Source organism: Symphodus melops, assembly GCF_947650265.1.
Source record: "Symphodus melops genome assembly, chromosome: 9".
NCBI lineage: Eukaryota > Metazoa > Chordata > Actinopteri > Labriformes > Labridae > Symphodus > Symphodus melops.
Genome location: NC_136699.1, coordinates 11,483,889 through 11,504,640, shown reverse-complemented (window position 1 = coordinate 11,504,640; position 20,752 = coordinate 11,483,889). Strand labels below are relative to the sequence as shown.

General features: G+C 40.8%; 3 protein-coding genes and 1 long non-coding RNA gene across 5 annotated transcripts in view; 1 reads left to right on the top strand and 3 right to left on the bottom strand.

The window, feature by feature from the left end:
- LOC306829690 overlaps positions 1-20,752 on the top strand; it is a 42,885-nt gene that overhangs the window by 5,890 nt on the left and 16,243 nt on the right. The window lies entirely within an intron of this gene.
- LOC306829686 (neuronal acetylcholine receptor subunit alpha-9-II) lies at positions 50-6,601 on the bottom strand. Of its 2 annotated transcripts, XM_079352811.1 has the most exons (7): positions 6,448-6,601; positions 6,115-6,348; positions 5,496-5,641; positions 4,562-4,716; positions 4,029-4,209; positions 3,597-3,948; positions 50-3,033 (listed from the first exon to the last, which is right to left on the bottom strand). In XM_079352811.1, the coding sequence occupies exons 2-7, from the start codon at positions 6,152-6,154 to the stop codon at positions 2,249-2,251; spliced, it is 1,659 nt and encodes a 552-aa protein (XP_079208937.1). In that variant the 5' UTR covers positions 6,155-6,348; positions 6,448-6,601; the 3' UTR covers positions 50-2,248. The 2 variants fall into 2 exon arrangements, with proteins under 2 accessions (XP_079208937.1, XP_079208938.1); XM_079352812.1 differs by lacking the exon at positions 6,448-6,601 and having other exon boundaries at positions 5,496-5,629; positions 6,104-6,441.
- ube2ka (ubiquitin-conjugating enzyme E2Ka) lies at positions 7,760-13,238 on the bottom strand. The gene is made up of 7 exons (XM_079352112.1): positions 12,876-13,238; positions 11,651-11,744; positions 11,374-11,432; positions 11,198-11,280; positions 10,651-10,750; positions 9,119-9,247; positions 7,760-9,031 (listed from the first exon to the last, which is right to left on the bottom strand). Exons 1-7 carry the CDS (start codon positions 12,936-12,938, stop codon positions 8,957-8,959), a joined length of 603 nt encoding a protein of 200 aa, XP_079208238.1. The 5' UTR covers positions 12,939-13,238; the 3' UTR covers positions 7,760-8,956.
- Positions 14,312-19,352, bottom strand: klb (klotho beta; the record flags this gene model as incomplete). The annotated part of the gene is made up of 6 exons (XM_079353003.1): positions 14,312-14,779; positions 15,620-16,551; positions 16,679-16,935; positions 17,038-17,306; positions 17,392-17,905; positions 18,591-19,352. 6 exons carry the CDS (start codon positions 19,350-19,352, stop codon positions 14,364-14,366), a joined length of 3,150 nt encoding a protein of 1,049 aa, XP_079209129.1. The 3' UTR covers positions 14,312-14,363.

Sequence of the window (20,752 nt, the reverse complement as noted above, 5' to 3'; positions counted from 1 at the left end):
AAGTTAGTTAATAAATAAATAAGTAGGCATGTGCAAAAAATGGATAGGAATGGTGTGCATTTATTTTTCTGAAATTTTGGATTGGATTACTATGATAAAATAGCACATTAAAAACATGTTGCTGCTAATTTTAACACAAAATGCCAATGGACAGTTTGAGATACAGTAGGTTTTGTAAGGATCAAGTTTTCAATAGTTCCAATAGTTTTCTGATATAATGGTTATAATGGTTCCAATTCACTCTTTAATTACAAAGCTTTCCCCATTCTTTATATAAATGCAAGGTGTGATAGATAAAACCTAAAACGTCTTCCAGGGAGATTTCCCAAAGCACCTGGTAATTCCTAAGCAGTCATTCCATCAGCACCTGAGCTGCTATATGCATGTCCGTGGTTCGCACATCTCCAACAGGGAATAGTGGGAGAATGGTCCCCACACCTTACTGGGCACTAATGGAACACAATCTAGACTACTTTCCTCAGACAGAGAATATATATTATATCAGATTTTGCTTCAACATAAAAGCCACTTGACATACTGACAAACTCACATTCACTATTAGCCTGGGGGTTTAATCATTGAATGGCTGCAATTGAGACATCAATTCTTTCGCACAACAATGGATGACTAAATAATGACCCTAAACATACTTTACTCTTAGGAATTAACTGCACTGTACCGTAGATATAGAACACAGTGGGGTAATAAATCTGAAGTGCATTCTTGTGCAAGCATCCATTGTACAGTTACAAGCAAGAAGCTTCAAGGTAACCACTGCCAGATCAGTTTATGAGAAAGGAGCGCCCTCTACTGTACGATGAAGGTGTTGTTGGTAAAACTTTCGAAAATTCAGGTATAAAATCCTTTTTTATTTAGCACCAGTTTGACTCCACCACCATAGTGTTAATAAAAGCAAAGGATTTGAATAGAAAAGGATTGTGTTTTTAGTGTTCTAAAGTGGTGTAAGAACTAACATTAACTTATCTTTTCCATATTAAACACAAATCATATGAACCAAAAACGATGAACAATTGTATTTGGGTTTAAATAAAGCTGTGTCTTATTTGAAATAAAACAAAATATGACAAAATGTGACAAATTCACCATCCTGCTGCTTTAAGTAGCATTTATAGTAACATTTAATTATATTGTCCTGCTGGTTCAAGAAATGACTTATATTGTGTTATAAACAATTTTGAAAAATGTTGGTTTATTTTAGTGAGATTTCAGGCAAAGAAAGGTCTAATTTTGCAAGACTTCTAAGACATACGTTATTAAATATGAAAGTGTTTTGAGCCAACTGATACCATGTTTAAGTACAAGTTATATTTCTTATTTTGAGAACTTTGCTGAATATTGGTGTATAAATACAGTTTTCATATCGTTCTTGTTTTGGGTTTTATCTTTTTGTATATGTAATGTGTTGTTTATATATTTTTAGCAATTTTGTATATTCATAAATGTAATTTATGTTTTACAAATAGTACATTTCAATGCTAAGTGTACTTCATGCAACAACAAAAGATATGACCACCTCTGGAGTCAACACTATAAGGATTCTTTCCTTTCGAATTGTTTTACATCCTGATCCATTCCTATGACTTTGCACTTGTGTATGCAGGCATACACAGACACATGCACTTGACTTTCCAAGTTCAAGGTATGGGGGATGTCAGAGTGTGCTCCTAGTGCTACATTATTGATGGAGCATATTACCTTACATCCTCACTTCCCTGGCTACGCTACAAACAAAGCTTGCTCATGAACTATTTAATGGATGATTTTGAACCGAAAAAAAAAATATTTTGCAGATCTGGGCATGTGCTCTTAGCCCCCAGGCATCTCATTTCAAAGTAGTGAATTAGACACCTGCTGCCTATATGGATGACAGCAGATCCCCTGAACTATATTCAATTGGGAGATGACGATAACCTTCCTATCTGCAGTGGGCTATCCATAAAAGTAAATGTGTAAGAGTATGCAGATAGAAATTGGCCTGAGCTTTTACACTTTATAAATATGGAGGATTCCAACATATGCTATTGCATAATGAATTTTACATTGCTATCCAATTGAAATATATTTACTCTTCAATCTCTCTAATTTATAATATGATCATTATGCTGTATGATAATTAGTAAGTACAACATGTTTGGAAAGCACAAAATAGTCCCTTTGACCTTAAGTGTCCAAATGCAGTTTACTCGGTCAAAAAAAAGAAAAAAAACTCTGTAGCATCACTGATCAATCAAGGTGCCTTGCCAATGATGAGGATGCTCATAAGGAAAACCATAATGAAGAATATCCACATGAAGAATCTGTCCATTACTTTAGCAATCTTCTTCCATTCTGCTCCTTTGGCGCATGTTGCTCTTTGCTCTCGGAAACAGTTGGCAATATATTCGACATTGCGCACAAGCTTGGTGTCCACACCAGGGATGCCGCTGCCATAGCTACAAAACACGCAGGGGCCGAAGGTAACAGTGGGACCTGGAGGTAGAGGCTTTTTGTCTTCAGGGCAACAGGGAAGCTTTTGGTCTTCGAAGTAACCGGGAACCTTCTGGTCTTCTTTGCAGCAGTCGCTTGTTGGGATCTTACCGTTAGAGCCTTCATATTTTCTAGGTGCAGAGCTGGAGAGGTGGCTCCTCTCCTCTCTGGTGATGTGGTGCTGGGCTCTCCCTCTATGTTGCTGTGGCTTGGGGGTCTGGGGTCTGGGGTATTTTTGACTTTGCCAGTCTTGTTTGCTAGCATGGTTACCTGGTTTACCATTTGCTTGAACGTGGGAGCTGTGGTGCTGGTAACTGACATCATCCTGGGGGGAATGAAAAGATGAAGCAGAGGACGAGGAGGCAGAGGCGCAGTTCTCCCCCACCTCATAAACACAGAAAATCTTGGACATGTAGTCAATAATGAGGACTTTTGCCCAGTGAGGAACTGGTTTGGCCTCTGCACCACAGAAGTGAATATTCATGATAAAGATGGTGAGAGATGTGGAGGCTGTGACCATGGTCATAGTGGCGATATAGTACTTTCCTGGGAGTCCAAAAGGAATAAGATAAAAGACAGGAGAGAAGGTTGCTGTCAGGACTCTGGAGACGTATTTGTCAGTATTTGTACAGTGTTTCACAATCCTTCATTAAATATCCCTTTCCCCACAAATGTCTGGTTCAATATAAAGTTCTATTAATAGTTATTAATAGGCACATATTGCTTTTAGCAAAACACTATTGTAAGCGTGCTAACATTTGCTAACAAGTTACCTTCGCATCAACAAGTGCTTGAATGCTAATGTTAGCTATCGTCTAACATAGTCTTATTGGTCATTTTTAATGCTGTTTTGAAGCATTGTCTTTTCAGCTACTGATCAGGCAGTGAAATCCTAAAGGTTTGTCAGGTTTCTGCTTGTGTTATCCTTGCTTGTGCTGTATATAAGCTCTTATGTAACTGGAACTCAGCAATACAACATTGTGAAAGCATTCCTGAGCATGGCATCAGCATAAAGTGACAGTTGTGTAAATACGGAGGACTGACAGTGTCATGGTAGAACTGGAGAAAAAATGACAATTTGTCTGTTGAGATTTCAAACAAACTCTTACCTATAAGGGGAACACTCTCAGATGGAGGCATGCTTTCAGCCACCATTAGCTGGAATACAGTGAGAGCCAGAAGAACTGTGACTCCGAGGGAAACTTTCTCTCCAGAGTCCGCAGGCAGGTAGAAACCCAGAGGAGCCAAGAATGAGATGAGGAAGCATGGAAGGAGTAGGTTGAAGATGTAAAAGGAGGAGCGGCGCTGAAGGAGTACTGTGTAGGTAATGTCTGGATATGGGTCCGAGCAGCAGCCATACATTATTACATTCTTAGTGGCAGGCATGCCATGACACTCCCACTCCACATTTTCCACAAAGTCAGACAGGTCACCGCTATCCATGCCCATAAATATGTCTACCTGAAAATATGGCAAGAGAATAAGTGCTTCAGATTTATCAAGCTGTCCAGTCGATAATGTAATCAGTGATGTGAACTAACCTGGTTGCCATTGTATGTCCATGAGCCGAATGTCAGCTTACATTCCTGGCTGTCAAAGGGAAAGTAGGAGACATCCACCACACAGGAGCTCTTGGTAATGGCAGGAGCATCCCAGGTGATCTCTCCATTGTAGCGCAGTCTCACGTTGGTGTCCATCGGTCCTGAGAAATCATCATCAGCTCTGCAGGAGGATAAAAAGTTGAAAAATTAACCATATTTGCTATTTGTCTCAGTGATGGTATAGTCTGTCATTAAAGAAGTAAGCATGAGGCTTGGAGGTTTTTGTTTAAAGGAACTGAGTAACTTAAGGTTTTAGCTTATGTTGATTTTTTTATTGTATGTTGTATGTATGTTCAATCTACTACAGGCAAATACCTGAAAAGAGCATGTTCACATTTCATCAGGGACCAAACCTCTGTAATTCCTGCTTTATCTGTGTATTGCATGGCAATGTTAACTTAAAACGATAGATTTTTTAAATGTGTGTGGTGTGTGTGTGTGTGTGTGTGTGTGTGTGTGACGTACTGGCGTACTTGTTATAGAGCACGAGGTCGGGCCTCCACACCAGGCTGCTGGGTATGTGGATCACCTCCAGTCCGTCATAGTCCTCTTTATTCCACCTGAGGTAAGCATCATGCCATGTCTGCCGGATCCACAGGTAGGCAATCAGCACCTGGTTCCTCTCATCCTGCAAACACACAGAGTTACTGAAATAGGAATGAAGAGACACACAATACATAGAATATATACTAACATTAGCTTAAAGAGTGATCATTTTCGTCTCCTCTGTGCAGCTCATTATCTCTCTATGTGCATCATGAGAGCCAGCATGTTTCAGAATATGACAACAGTTGAAATCCAGACCTGTCTGTCTATATCAGGTGGATGAGCAGAGTTGACAGCTGATTGAGGTGGGTGGGGTAGGCTTCACTAAAGCACAAGCTCTTTCAGGAAAAAGACACTCCAACAGACATGCTTATTTGTTATCTGGCTCTGTCTCCTCAAAACTAACAAACTGATTGCCTGGTATCAGAGGCAAAGCTGTGTACTGTATTCAACCGCACACAGCAAACTCACATGCACAAAACTAGTGTTTATTCACTGTGGGATGGCACAGCACTGAACCTGAACAGGAACCTGAGACAGCTGAGTAACAGTGAGCTCGTCTTGTACAGCAGGAGGCCTGTCAGTAATATACTTCAGCATTCTCTGCTTTTGGCGACTACTGTCTTTGCGAAATGAGCCATTACTAATGATTGAAAATACAAATCATATTCAAAAGCATCTATGTTGACCTTGATAAAATACTCTCCAGATATAGTTTAATATTGTGGAGATACACATCTATGCTGGCAGTCCTGTGGTTTTGTTGAAAAAAATATGTTATATTTTGGTCAAGATGTAACAATAAAATACAAAAAAAGTACATGTAGTGAGAGTTTAAGTTGAATACACATTGTAACCCACCATGTCTTTGATCTGAGAGAGAGTGATCTGTAAGGTGACGTTAAGCGCTCTGTCCGTGTCCTCCACAGGACGCAGTGCGCTGGAATAACTCTCCATCAAATCGTTCAGGAGCTTGTGGGCAAAGTGACCCTGAGCTGAATGAGCCACTGCAGGGGAGAGATGGGCTCATTAGTCTTTGTGGCTCACAAACAAATTACTTTCACACACAGTTTCATGTACTTATCATAAAAGTATGACAATATTCTAAATGAATGGCAAAACATTCAAGACTATGTTAATGTTGCTTCAGTTTGTAAAACTGTTGCTGGATTAACCTCTGTTTGAAGGAATAACTTGTTTGACCATTTAAATTATTTCCATGTGAATTCTTAACAGAAAGCCCCAAAAGCCTCATGGAGTCTTTGTTTCCTGCTATTGAGGCAGTTTAATTTTCATTTACTGTAAACACTTTTACAAAAGTTAATTGATGCTTAGATAGAATCTAGTTATATAGTTTATAGGGCAAAATAAACGTCAAAGTTAGCTGACCTGTGAATAAAATTGTTTTTTATATACATATAATGATGTGACCTCGTATGAATGAAGACGTTTAAAACAGCTTGCAGGACCTCTGACTCACCTTCGGGGAGAAGCATCGCCAAACAGATTATTGGAATCATCTTGAGCACTTTAAAATAAAGTCAACTCTAAACAGAAACTATTAGTCCTTTGGATTTCTCCGTTATCAGGCCTACATGATGCCCGTTCAACCCCAGTTGAACTCAGTTACAGATAGCAGGGCACCGTTTCATCCGGTCGTCCTCTCGGTCAGGCAGCTTTTACAGCTTGGCAGGAGAGGCTACACGTCTGCAGGCTGCGACACGGAACAAAACTCCGACTATCACATAACAGAATCAGACTGAGAAACAGGATAATCATGAGCCATAGCCTCAACGCACACTGGTCCACGCACCTGTCAATCAAACGACTGCCGACAGGTGGGCTGCTGGCCTGTTGACAATATCAGGAGGTAGGAGAAGGAGAGAGGATGGCAGGGTAAATAAGTCAGTTCAATGCGAACTGCCTGCTCCATATTGTGACTGAGCTGTTTGATGTGGAAATAAATAAAATATAATTTACCTTATCTGTTAATTACAAAGTAACACAAAGGAAAATATAACTTTTAGCCACCTTCCCTAAAAAACATTTAAAGTTTTTTTTAATTTATAGTTTTAGTTGTAATCTTAGTAGAGTCATTTCCTTGAGTTTTATTAAATACAGCAATGTTAACGTTTGTTTTGACCAGACTGAGCTTTAAAAAAAACAAAAAAAAAACAGGAGACTTCATGGTCAACTTATTTTTTTTCTTGAAGTGGCCAACTATGAATACAAAACTATGGTGACCTGGCGACACAGTGCATCAAAGAAGGTATGCTGTTATTAACGATGCGTTACGTGATTTTATTTGTAGACCACTGTTCTCTGCCCTGTGTAGAACAGCACACCGGGAGGCTTGGAGGTGTTTCAGATGGAAGACAAGAGATATAAACCAACATCCAGTAGAGGGATACAAAATGAGCTTTTGTCACACAGAGGCTGGTTAACTTTGATGCAACAGACAAAGTCCTTTAAACTGTAAGGTCCTCCCATGTATTTTTCAACATAAATATAAAAGTTTATTTGTGTGCTATGCGGGTTGGAATGCAGTGTGCAGATTAATGCCAGGGTTTCTTGGAGAGGTTCAGCAAAGCACACCATGCTATCAAGCAGGCCATCTGTCTGTTGTTCATTCTCAGAGTACTCAACTGCAAGCAAGGTGATGTGAACATTATGAGCAGTGCCTCATTTTTGTGGCTCTAAATGCAGTATGAAAGTGTGTTTGCTAAACAGAGAACCTTACGCAACAGCAGTGCAGTCCTACTGTATCTGTCCAAAGTCCTACTGTACAGTAAAGCTGACCTGCAATAAATCTATTCTTCTGTTCTCCTTCTATGTTCCTCTTCTAAATCGGCCTTCTTGCTCCATTTCTGTGGTCAATGTTATTCCCAGTAGGTTCTGTTTCTGTTGATCTTAGACCATTCATCCTGTCTAGTCTTTATTTAAATGTATGCAAAACCACATTTGATATCAAGACAAATTCTCTCACCATAAATATTGTTACCATGATTAAACTCCTCACAGCAGACTGTGACAAACTCATCGATGGTCATATTGTAAAATGACTCGTTTTGGTGTAATCCTTGGAAGGGAAAAATAATCCAGTTGAAAATAATCACACAGATGTGTAACGACAGGAGAGATAGTTTTAATTTACACAGACTTTAATATCTTTATTTACAGATGAATCATTTTTGACATATTTGTCCATTGGCATCATTTAGATGCTGCAATATTTTTCAAACTTGTTATGAACTATTTCCATCCAGACTTATATGACAGGTTGTGTTACTGCTGAAATGGTTGTTTGTTTGTTTTTTCTCTCTTTAAAAACAAGAATTGAGATTAATTCCTGCAGGAGGCCAAAACAAATGTTTGTTTTCTTAATAAGAGGAAAGGGACAGGTGAAAGAACTGTATGAAGAAAAGATGAGAAGATGGGCGCTGGAGTTTGCTGCAAGAGCTTTGTGGTCGTCAGACAAACACAAAAATCAGTATGGGTACTGTGTGAACACCTTGGGGAGACTTCAGCTTGTTTCCAGAACAGGGAATGAGCCTCATCTTAATCAGTGTTAATCAGCATCTGAATAAAACTGCACAAGCCTTTGAATTTACTTAAACACTCTTTTGTGCACCCAAAAATCCCCCAGTGAGAGAATAACACAAATGATTTAATGCTTCCTAAGATATTTCTTCACTGCTCATTGTACTTTTTTACTGTTGTATTGTGTGTTATTTATAAATTATTAGAAGAGAAAATAATGTGTTTTGCTAATGACTTGGTTCGAACCCTGATCAGAAAACAAGTCCGAAAAGTGTGTTCAAATCATGACCGAGTCCAAAAGAGCCTCCTAGAATGGCTTTACTCTCCCCTGCTGAAGTTGTCAAGAAATGAAACATTAATGCACTGCATAGGCAAGGATAAGTCACTGACAGCCACCTCCAGGATGCAGCCCAAAAGCTGGGAGGCTGGCTAGCGTGGGCGGGGTCTAAAGTCTGGAATTTGCTTTAAATGGGGGCAAGATGTGTGTGAAACACCTGATTGTAGCACTGAGGGGAATGCTGAATGAACCAAGAGAAACCAACGATAAGAGCTCACTGAGCAATAGATTGTATGGTACACAGTGTGGTACAGCAGAGACGATGAGCAGGGAGGAGAGATGCCACACAGAGGGGTTGAGGGGGAGGGGGAGGGGGAGGGGAATAGTGGAGGTGAGAAGAGGATAAGTCGACTTGAAATTGCAGGAAATTTGGAGGACAGGGGGTGTGTGTATCTGTGATGAGAGCGGGTAGGGATCAAGAGAAAGATGAAGACCGAGTCAAGATTCAGTTACTGAGCAGTAGTTCTGTCGCTGACTCCACGTCCCAGGATTTTGACGACAACGCCACTATTACTGCATTCTGGGAGAGAAACAAGGAACAAACAGTCAGTTTAATTCTACAGCAGAATACATCAGAAATAGGCAAAAGTAGACAAGAGATTCTTACTTTTTCAAAGCCCATGGCACAGAGTTTGTCTATTTTACGTGTGTAATCTGGACTGGAGACAGGAGCGCCTGCGTAATAATGAGACCAGAGCCTCGCCGTCTGTTTGAACATCTCTGGATTCTGCTTGTACTGTGGGATGAACAAAAGTGGAAAACTACAGTTAATCTGTCTATCAAACATTTTTTCTGATTTTTTTTTTCATTTGCATTTTAAGAGAAGAAAAAAAGCCCAGATGAACAACAAAAAAAACACACCAAAAAAAAAAAAAACAACTATCTGGTTACATTAGTCTCAGATACAGTACAGTAGGTAGGTTTGGTGTATAGCTTATTTTAAAAACATACTGTATATATCTTGGGACTCAACTATTACCAGATCAGGACTGGGACAAAGAAATCCACCCTGGCTTTTTCATTTGTCAAACATAACTCATTTCAACAAGCTGAGCAGACACTTTAAACCTAAATCATCAAAACCTTTGCACATCCATTTCAGACAGGTGCGAAGTAAGAGAGGGTGCAGGAGTTTATCTTTAAACGTAAATAATCGCAGTTTCTTTGATCGTGACTCGATTCATCGAGCAGGCCTAAATGCAGGTGCAGATCTTCCATCAACAAAAGCTTTCAGCATTTAAACAGAGATACTTCATTTCACAAAACGTATGATGCAAAACAACAAACCAGACTGATCAAATAATGTTTAAGTTAATTTGTCATATTGCGTTTTCAGTGTTGAAAATTATTGAAAGATGCAACATTTTCCAAACTAAAAAACAAATCTGTACATCTGAAAAAACTAGACCCCCCCCCTTGCTGTATCTTATTCTTGAGTCTGTTTTATCAAGCTGGTGGGTTACAGACGACTGTTACTACACGGTGAGTGTTGATAGTATGTAGGTGTTACAATGTGTCCAATAGAGTAGGGCAAACAGCCACACTTAGTGCCTACACGGGATATTTCACAACATGTCTTTACAAACTCCGCTAAGAATATTGCTTCACATGTAACCATGTACACGTGTGTGGCATAAAAAAACAACACGTCACCTATGTCAGGGCATTTTAGATCACTTCAGAGTCATGTAGAGCTGAGTCAGACTTATACTGTACATACGAGTACAAAAGAGACAGCTCACATTTTTCACAAAAAATACTTTTTTTTTTTTTTACACTATTTTATGATATTAAAGACACAACTCAAAGAAAGCCTAAGAGAAGATTTCACCCATCTCCAGTTGTGTAAGACGGAGCTCGCAGTAGTGAGAGAACAAGCGAGAGGACCTTCTCATTGTATCTTAAATGCTGTCATTACATGTTTTTAACTCATTGTGTCGAATGTTTTATATCATGAAAGTATTTGGCTAGATCAAAGAAATGTAAAAAATGACTGTGTAGATATCTCATGTCAGATGGCAATCTTTCAACAACAACAACAACAACAAAAAAACATGAACAAAATATGTTGCTCTACTGTTCAATTATGAAAAAAAAAAAATCTACAGCCACAATCAAAACAAACAATGATGCACCCACCTGATTGGCTACCACAGCATCTTGTGGATCATCTGGTTCTGCAGCTGCCAATAAGGCTTGTAGTGACAAGAGGACCGTCCTCAGTGTCATCGCTGCCGCCCTACAAGAGCACACGGGGGACTTTACTGGAGCAACAGACAGTTTCCTCACGGACTCCTTTAATTGTGTTTCCTCCATTTGTAGTTTTTCATTTGAGAGATTCTAAGTTCAGTGTTTCGGAGGATAGTGTAAGGTTCAAATGGCTGAAGAAAACAATCATCTCCCAAAATGTTGAGATTAATTTCAGAAGGACTAATGTGTTTATCATCAGAATTAGTCATTGACTTGATTTCTAGCACTTTTTTTTATATTTTGTCTAAACACAAACTGCTATAAACTCAGGAATACAGTGCAACTCACTGCAAAGATGATTGTGTTTTTATCAAACACAAGTGGGCAGCAGAACTACAACTTAGAACAGGCCATGTGTTTGGTAGGAAGGTCTCACAGGACCAGAAGCATTTTTATAGTAAAGGTATTTCAGGAATGCTGGTGCACATTTACTCACCACTGGTCTTTGAGAATGTCCAGACATATTGCACCTGTGACTGAGCTTATGTTGGGATGCCAGATCTTTGTGATAAACCGCACCTGAGAGATTAAATGAATACAATAGCATGAAAAATGTCTGGCACCCATGTCTTTGTAGTAATTAATGTGACTAAAATGAAAATGATTTTCTACCTTAGGTGGATTGAATGGATACGTCTCTGGAATTTTAATTTCTAGTTGATATTTACCCCCTGGAAGAAATGGGAGGTTTCTTAATAATCAAACATGCTGTAAAAACAACAACTGATCCACATTTTTTGGTAAACATTAATAAGAAAGTAGAGGCTCTAGTAACAGTAAATTTAAGCATCCTCTAGTAATTGACAGTGACTCGCACTATCAAATAACAAAGTTGTGCAACCATGCGCACAGGTAAGAAGACAGGAAGCTTTGTAGAGCCTCTCCTCACCTTCATATGGTGTGTCAGGTGGCCCTGCGATTTCCCCTTTGAGTTCTGTGAAGTTCTCATCCACCAAATCCACCGTTATCTGGTTTTTGCTCGTCTGCAAGGATAAAAAGGCAGAGAAGCATTTTAACTTCAGGAAACGGGCAGACAAGGGGGACAGGGTGTTGAAGGGAACATATTATAAAAAAATATTTTTTACAGTGTTTTGAACATTTATTTGGGCAACCTGAGTGTCTATTAACCTCCACAACTTGAAATAAATCCATCCAGTCCTTTGTTTATGATCTGCTTAAGTCTTAACATTGAAAACGGAGCATTTTTCTTAGTGTGGTCTCAGTTTGTGACATCACAAGGTGGATTCTGGTAAGAAAATAGCCTCCCATCCCCTGGTGTCTCCACCCATGGACTCCACCTCCACCCTAGAGTAACATTTTTGAGTAGGTCTGACATTTCTATTCATGTTAGCCACGGAGAGATATCTATGGGGAGGGGTCTCATTACTTTTAGAGACACACACACCAAAACGGAGCGTTGTGAGAGATCTGGATTCTACAGGGTCACAAGCCTCCTCTGGTGCTTCATTCATGTTGTATTTGGACCAAAGCACAGCACAGATGTTTCATTTAGTGCACAGGGGGCTGTTTGAAAAGGTGAAAACGGGGTATAATGTGTCCCCTTTAAGCTACCTTGTTGTCAAAGTCAAACCTGCCAATGCAGCAGAAGTTGACACCCCCCCCACTCCCCCACCCCAGCATTAGCCAAAAGTTGACCTACACTTGTTGCACAAACGACATCTACATATAGCTCTCTAAACACAACTTTGAAAGACCATGCAAAATATATGTAGGGGGAGATATTCAGTAGTTCATGCTGGTCCTTTCTTTGCTAACACAGCTAGCCTGGTTACCAAAGCAGGTATGCGAGCCAGCAACGTTAGCAATACGACACTCAGTTATTTCCTGTAATTCTACCATAGCCTGTACGACTGCTGGCCAACAACAATAACAACTCCCTTGTCTATACTTCACTCCCACGATGGTTTCTATCCACAGCCAGGCTCTGGTAATCCTTCGTGTCTGACAGCGTTAGCCGAAGCTAACAGTCTGGTGCTCAGAAAGCTGTCAGCTGAGGAGGCAGCGACGCGTCATCCACGTTAACGCTCTCAGATAAAGAAAGCTTAAAAAACAAGTACAGCCGTTTCATTAAACGACATAATGTGACGACTCACCTCTTCGCTTTTTATCACCTCCTTGAATTCTCGTTTGATCCTCTGAACTGCGATGTTGGCCATGGTTCCCCCGTGTTACAGTCCGACTGGGGCCTCGTCGCCGTCCGTCCGACCTGACTAACGTTTGCTGTAGCTTGTTTTGCTTTCAGTATCTCGGCACTTCTAGGATACAACCGGGGAAAAAACAACAAGCTGAAACGTTGTTCACCAGTTTACCGTCGGTCCCTGTCGTTGATGCGACGTTTAATACATTAAAAAAGTTCAACATGGATGTATCATCACAATGGTTGATGGTACTGAAACATTTTAATACCAAACTGCATGCAGTCTGGAGGAGAGGGGGTCACGTGATCTGTACTCCCTTCCTAAACGCCCTCTCCTATTGGTTGATCAGTTCATACTGCAAAGGTGTATTAGTATTATTGTTGTTTTTTTTAATTACTTATGTGTTCTCAACGAGATCTAACAGTTTAAATGGGTCTGGACAGGGGAAAAACATTGTCCACGGATATATCTGGGAAAATGTGCTATTATCCTATCTTTCCATGGGACAAACATAGATAAATTCTATAGCACAGACGTTTTTGCCCTTTTAACTAAATGGCTGAGTTTTTTCAGGGTTAAAAAAAAAAAACATAATTAGACATCGAAAAGGTATCAAAGAATTCATGCGTCTTTTCAAAAGCAAATCATGAATATTATGGTGGCCCCTTTTCCAAGTTTTGTCCAGGAGGACGCCCACAGCCTCATACTTTGCTTGCCTTGATCTGAGATTCATAGTTGGAAAACAAACTGCTCTGGGCTGAAATGTAAACAGCAATAGTCAGCTTCTTTCGTTCCACTGCTGCAGTTCTCCTTCCTTCAACAATCACACTTTGTGATGTCTGATAACAAAAGATTAACGATAATTAAAGAACCCCCTTTCCTGATAAGTGGCATCAAAATGATAGAAAAGGCACTTTGGAAAAACAACCCAGATGTTAGGAGACCATTGCAACAATGATGTGTCTTTAACTTGTTGGCAATGGCAAATAATGGTACACAGTTAGAACAATACCTGAACATAGCCACATAATCATTCTCTGTATTTTTCGGTGTCTTCATTTCGGTGCTGCTCTGAGACACCAGGGGGCGTCATTGTTACAGAAGATGCACACAGTGAAATGGCAAACATTGTACAAAGCGAATCCATGCATTCATAATCCCATGATCTATGTATCTATGCACTTAAAAGCTTTTTGATGCAAACAGCCATAGATTATTAACTTAAATCTACATGAAGTATACCTGTTAGCCAAAGTCTCACTTAATAACTTGATTAACACTAATCACATCATTGACATACTGTAATACTGTAATTTCTTCATGAGAAGGGGTCTTTTGTATTCAGTAAATCAATTGCCAGTGCAGGGTCATATCTTCGTTGAAACATATATAGACATTTTTTTTTACCCATTATTTTTTCTGCTTCATAAACAGTAAATGTTGCTACAGTTTGTACTTAACAGGCCGATATGAGCACACAGTGACTCCTTCCTGCCTCCTGATTATTCTGTTCACCCCCTTGACTCTTTGTTTTCTTTTGGTGATGATTACAAAGATGACTAGTACTGTGAACATTACAGATGTTATTAGGAGGCAACCTCCAAATACCAGCATTGCTTTGTTCTCGAACATCCATGCACAGACAGAGCAAGGTTCTTTCAGTGCACTGAGTCTGCAAGTCTGTTTGGTGTTATCTTCAGGAAAACCTCCTTGAGCGACGATTTCTCTGTAGACAGCAATGGAGGCTTTAGCTTTGGAGTGATGGTGCTTGGAAGTGAAGAGGCCAAACTCTGGGACATTTCGGTCTTGCAGTTTCCACACAAAGAAGCCCTGCAGATTTACTCCATCTAACTGACGAGCTTCAACGAAAAAAACAAAGAGAAGTATAACTAAAGACTCAATAAATCCTTTTACAGTTTAAGCATATACATGTGTACAATATGTGCTATTACAGGTCAGAGCACTGTTACTGTAAAATGTGTTTTCCCTTCACTCCTCTTTTATGATCTTCATGATTTCTTCTTAAGTCCAGTTTTATAGAAGGATCCATCATGGTCATAAAGCCTGTACTTCCTGTGAAGCTCAACAGGCTGTGCAGTGGTCTGTTTTGTTCCCACTGAAGATGTATGGTTTTATAATAATTGATTCTTAATTGCAGAGGAACTTTTCAGATCAAAAACAGAATTGGTTATTGCAAAGTAGGTTTTCACATATGATTATTTTGGGTTTAGGTGAATAATGTTAAACTAGGCAATAGAGTAACATTTAGGCTATATGTTCTGATTCTATATTATATTGCTTAATATTCTATATTTTCATCCTGGTATTGATTATAATTCCTAGGCTTCATTGTTGATCCTCCAGATAGCAGGGTAATAAAAAAGTGAACAAAACTGACTGTTGCTGGCATTACAGATGCAAGCTCCATATGTTGTTTGTTATTGTGAGTGGTGTACGTGCTGATTCTGACTATCATTTTTTAGTTGAGGCTGCATTTGAGGCAGATGCTTATTGTGGTATTAGTTTCTGGACACCATAAAAAAGGGAGCTAAAGTGAGAAGAAATTATTCTACCATGATGAAACTTAGATAAAAATGTAAATGACACTAATTTTGAACTAAATTTGTTCAATGCATCTTTCTTTCTTTTTTCAGATATTGTGAGATTGATGAGTGATCATCTGCATTTGAATGGCCCACCTTTAAGTGCCTCCTGCACGTAGCTCCTGAGAAACTGTTGCCTGAGTTTGTCGTCAACAGGAGCTTGGTCATCCACCCCGCTGGCTGTGACAATGATAGGCAGAGCCACTCCATATCTCTGGCTCACCCAATTCAGGATCTTCCTAAAGCCCCAGGGTACAAGAGCCTGCCCCCGAGCAGAGGAGGGCCAAGTGGGATCAGAGAGGGTCAAACAGTCATGGTCAGGGGGTTGTTTGTGCTGAATTTGAGCTTGTGTGTCGGGATATGGAGAGACCAAACGGGTTGTAAAATGATTCAGTGCGATAAAACTTAACGCCCCTCTCAGCTCCTCTCTCTCAGCCTCAGTAAAAGTTGGAAGAGGCGATTCAGGGAGACCCCTTACTCGGGCTCTCTCCTCCAGGTAGGCCCTCATTTCTTGTGGGTAATCCCCCTTGTGATGTTCCTCCTTATTTCTAGTCCCCAGCAATGGGTCTAAGAAGCGACCAAGCTCAAACAAAAGGAATCTCTGAGCAGCAGCTGAATGTGAGACCAGGAAGGAGTTTGCAGCTTCAGCCCAGTCAGCATGTAAAGCGAGTGACACCATTGCTCCTTGTTGACTTAAATACTCCTTCTCATACAGTCTCCATGCTTTTGCATGGGCCAGCAGCAGGTGATGAGCTGCCTGATGCTTCTCTTTGTCACCTGAATAAACATCTACCAGTCGGTTCGGCTCATTGATGGTGATCCAGAAAGGGACCCAGGACCCAAGCTGCTGGTAACACAGCGCTGCATATTCCTGAAAAGCTTCAGCTGTGCTGTAGTTGAGCCAACCACCAGAGGCATGCAGAGGCCCAGGCAAGTCCAGATTTGAAACTCTATTTGTAGGGTAGTAGAGGATCACAACAGCCTTTAGGTCCTTCTTCTTGAGCTCTTTGAGGACACAGCGGTAGTACCTTTTGAAAACAAAAAATGATTATTGAAGCAAGATTTAATATGTATTGGTAAAAAGGCACAACGGAGATTAAGTCAGATATCTTTAAATGATTCAATTACAATGAAACTTTGTTTGTGTATTCTCACCTCAGAGCTTCCATGTTCACATTGGACATGTCTCCCTGGGGTAATATCAGAGACCAGTTAAGGGCAAAGCGGTAGTAAGATGCCTCTGTGGACGCAAACAGGTCAAGATGACCACGGATAGCCAGGTAGTCAGTGCACTGGGCTGGTTTGGTCTCCAACGTTACCCCAGGGACTGGATACAATAAATTGTCTCCAGTCACGTTCCAGCGGTAGAGATGTGGGTCAGTAAACTGTGGTGAGAAAGGGTAGAAGTGGACCTACAACAACACACAGGGAAACACATAATTCCATGATCAATTTAGCTGATAGTTTGGCATTTGTTTGCTTGTCACTTTTCATTGTAGTCTCTCCTTTTTTACCTGTAAAGTTGAGTCAGCGATTCCCCAGCGAAATTCACAGGGGAAACGGCCTTGTAGCTCTCCAGATGTTTTGTCATTGGGAAAGCCATTGTCAGTGATAACATGTCTGTAGTACTGAGCAGAGGTTTTTGGAGTCCTTGTTCGGTTTAGCTGGTTAAAGTCGATGTAGAAAAGGCCACGTCGTACAGTGAAGCCATAATTCCACTCAAATCCATCCACTAGTGACCAGGCACTGTAACTGAACACCTTTACACCATCCAACTTGATAGCTGTATAAGAAAAACACAGAATTAAAAAGAAGAATGTTTTGTTGTTTTTAACTTGATCTTTTCTCTTTTTTGACATCTTCATTACCTTGCAGAACTTGGTTGATAAACTTCTTCATCAAATAAATAGCTACTGTGTCCTCTGTTCCCACACTGCTTTCAGAAAACCAGCCTCCCTCTGCCACCATCACCCTCGGGTCCCTATACTCGAGCTTTATCCAGCCCAGTATGCGCCTCAGGTCTGGTGTCACAGTCTGCCCATACCGTACCAGGCCTCGCCCCAGACGGAAGTTGTTGGGCCCAAAGGACAAAGCAAAAAAGTCTGTTGTTTTCTGCACCCAGAGCTTCTCCTCAGAGGAGAATGAAGGCAAGAGGGCCCCGTGTTTTAATTTTAAAGAGGGTGGGTAGTCCCCATCACCGAAGATGGGGTTGGCAAACCAGCCAAGGACGGCCTCCATGGACTGCTGACAAAACCCAATGTTATCATCTGTGGACATTCCATTTTGAGGCTCAACCCAGTGAGTTCCCAAAACAATGGATACTTGACCCCTCTGAGTTGGACGGAAGTGGGTGTTGTAGGTGTGCCATGCCTTGGCATGTGCCTTGGAAAGACAGCAGACACAGTTTCATGATGCAGTATAGTCTACAACTTCATCACAATCAGACAGCCAAATTAAAAAAATAAAACGCAGAAACAATTAATGCATTTTCAATTGTCGATGTTAGAGGGTCATTATAAGTGTATTTAGCACCCACCAGGGACTTGCTGTTTGCTCATGCAATCTGCACCGTATGAGATGTACAAACAACACCTGTGCTATGTGTTATGAACATAAGCGATTATCAATGATGGCATATCTCGATGACTTCCTGTCACACACGTCCTCCCTCAAGCACAGAAGTGCTGATGTGGTGGACTCTGACCTCAGTGTCTGTTAAAGTGTTCTGTTTACTGACCTGTCATAATGAAATATGGTTGGCTATAGATGAGATAAAACAAAAAATTAGCATTGAGGCTGCACCTGTTATTCTGTGTGTAACAATGTAAAACATCTTTATTAATTCTGTATGAATTCTTTTGGTTTCAACTATATATGTTGGAGCACTGGTGAAATCTGTGTTTGCTGTGCTGTCTTGTGATCTAAAAATCATTTGAAGGATTCAAGCATTCATTGACCATCAGCACCTGATATAGCTGCAGAAGTTCAAAGCTCACAGACTTGCAGAATACATTATGCTTTATGTAGCTGTAGACTCATTCAAATCGATTGACTCCGTCTTACTTACCCTGATCAGGTTGTGGGCCACGATGAGTGAGCCAGCAGCCCCTCCTGTTTCTCCAGGAGCGTGCACACCTGTCCCGTACCCCTGCACAGCCACCAGGTACGGATTATGCATTGTGAGCCAGATCTTAACACGACTCCCAAATGTGTGAAAACAAAATGCAGCATACTCCTCAAACAGTCCCACCAGTGTTTCGTTTCTCCAGCCACCGTAGAGTTCCTGTAGGACTTGTGGCAGGTCCCAGTGATAAAGAGTGACAATGGGCTCAATTTTCTTTTCCAGAAGCTTCTCTATGAGGCGGCTGTAATGCTCCACAGCAGTTGGGTTGGGCCGATTTCTTGCATCTCCATCAGGGAAAAGTCTGGGCCAGGAAAGGGAGAAAGAGTATGATTTTACTCCCAGATACCCCAGTGCCTCCACATCTTCTTCCCAGCGAGTGTAGCTGTCACTTGCCACATTTGCAGTTTCACTTGTCAAATCACTGCCAACAGTTGAGTGGGTGAAATGGTCCCAGATGGATGGGCCTTTACCCTCTTGATCCCAGACTCCTTCAGTTTGGAAGGCAGACGTTCCTGTCCCCCAAAGGAATCCTGAAGGGAATTTGTCATGGAGAAAAGACTGGTCTTTGTTGAAGTGGTCCGGCTTGGGTAGCTGCCAAATCCTCCTGCCCTCTCCAAGCAAACAGACAGCTTTATTCACACAAAACACCAGAAACAAGAGGGAAATGGATCGGAGCTGACGAGCAGGTGTTTGGTGGTGCAGCATACTGGCCGAGTCTGTCTCGTTTCAGAAATTCACTTGAAGAAGGTCGCCCATGCCAAAGTAAATGCTGTTGCAAATATCATAAATCCTCTTTTGGGAATCTGAGAGGTCCATGATGATTGAGGAAAAAAGCCAACAAGAGAGCAACAACATCTGAAGCCTTAAGGTGCTGCAAAATTCATCTGATGACCTGGCCAGACGTCCCCCTATCTCTGCCTGAGTGTGCTCATGCTCCCACTCAGCCCCTCCCTACCACACAATGTTCACACATTCAAAGGTTGACTCATGTCCACAGTCACCTTCACAATATATACTTTGAAAACATTTCTGTTAATTAACTGTCACCATATGGTCGATCAGGTATTCTGGATTATATCAAATGTCCCTCCATGAAAGAGCGAGAAACACAAAGGATATTACTCCGCTAGTACGGCGAGGACACACACAATCAAATACATGCACACAGACACACACGGCTATAAACATGCTGCTGGTTGCTGTAAAGAAGGTTCTTGTGTCAATAATTAGCTCGTACTCTGATCTTGACTCCATAATTTCGAGGAAGTACACACTGTCGAAACATACAGGTTGTTTGTCTTTTCTCTCTTTTTTTGGTTGACTGAAAACACATTTCACATTAAAGTCAACAGATCTTTTTTTTTTAAACTTTGCACATATGAGTCATTTATGGGAAACAAGGTCAGAAAAAAACAACGCACTTGCAAAGCTGTTGTCTTATGGACAGAAAGACCAATTGATAATCCTTTATTTGATAACCAGGTGAGAACAGTGACACCAGCAAATAACAACTTATTGAATTTAGCTCCCCTTGTCGTGTGAGTAATGTTCTCTGCCCTGAGGAAACAGAAGTGCTGCCAGAACACACAGATGGGGGAAGTGTGTGTGTGTGTGTGTGTGTGTGTGTGCATGGGTTTGTGTGACTGTCTTTTATTTAAGCCTCTCTATCACATTAAAACAGGTCACACCCCATTAATAAGCTCCCTGCGTCCTCAGTCATCAAAGGCGGGGTCTATAGCCAAATTGAAGGAAACAGTGTGGCTGCAATTCAATCACCCTCCATTAAAACATTCGGGGTTAAGTTAATTGAGTTGGGAAATGATGAAATCCACCACGCTGACTGACCTCAGTGTAGTTGCTATGATACTACAGGATAAAGCTTAAAAGCAATTAGATTTGTTTGTTATCTGTCCTTCGTGCAACTCACGACATCCGAACAAGAGAGCCTCTATCACAGAGATCAATATATAGTTATATAGCAATATAGTTCTTGATATAACACATAGGTATACCTTTGAGCCAGTGGGAAAAATGATCAATCTTGTTTGTTGGGTTGTTTGTTGTTGCTGTTGTTTTATATCAAACTCAAACGTGTTATTATGATG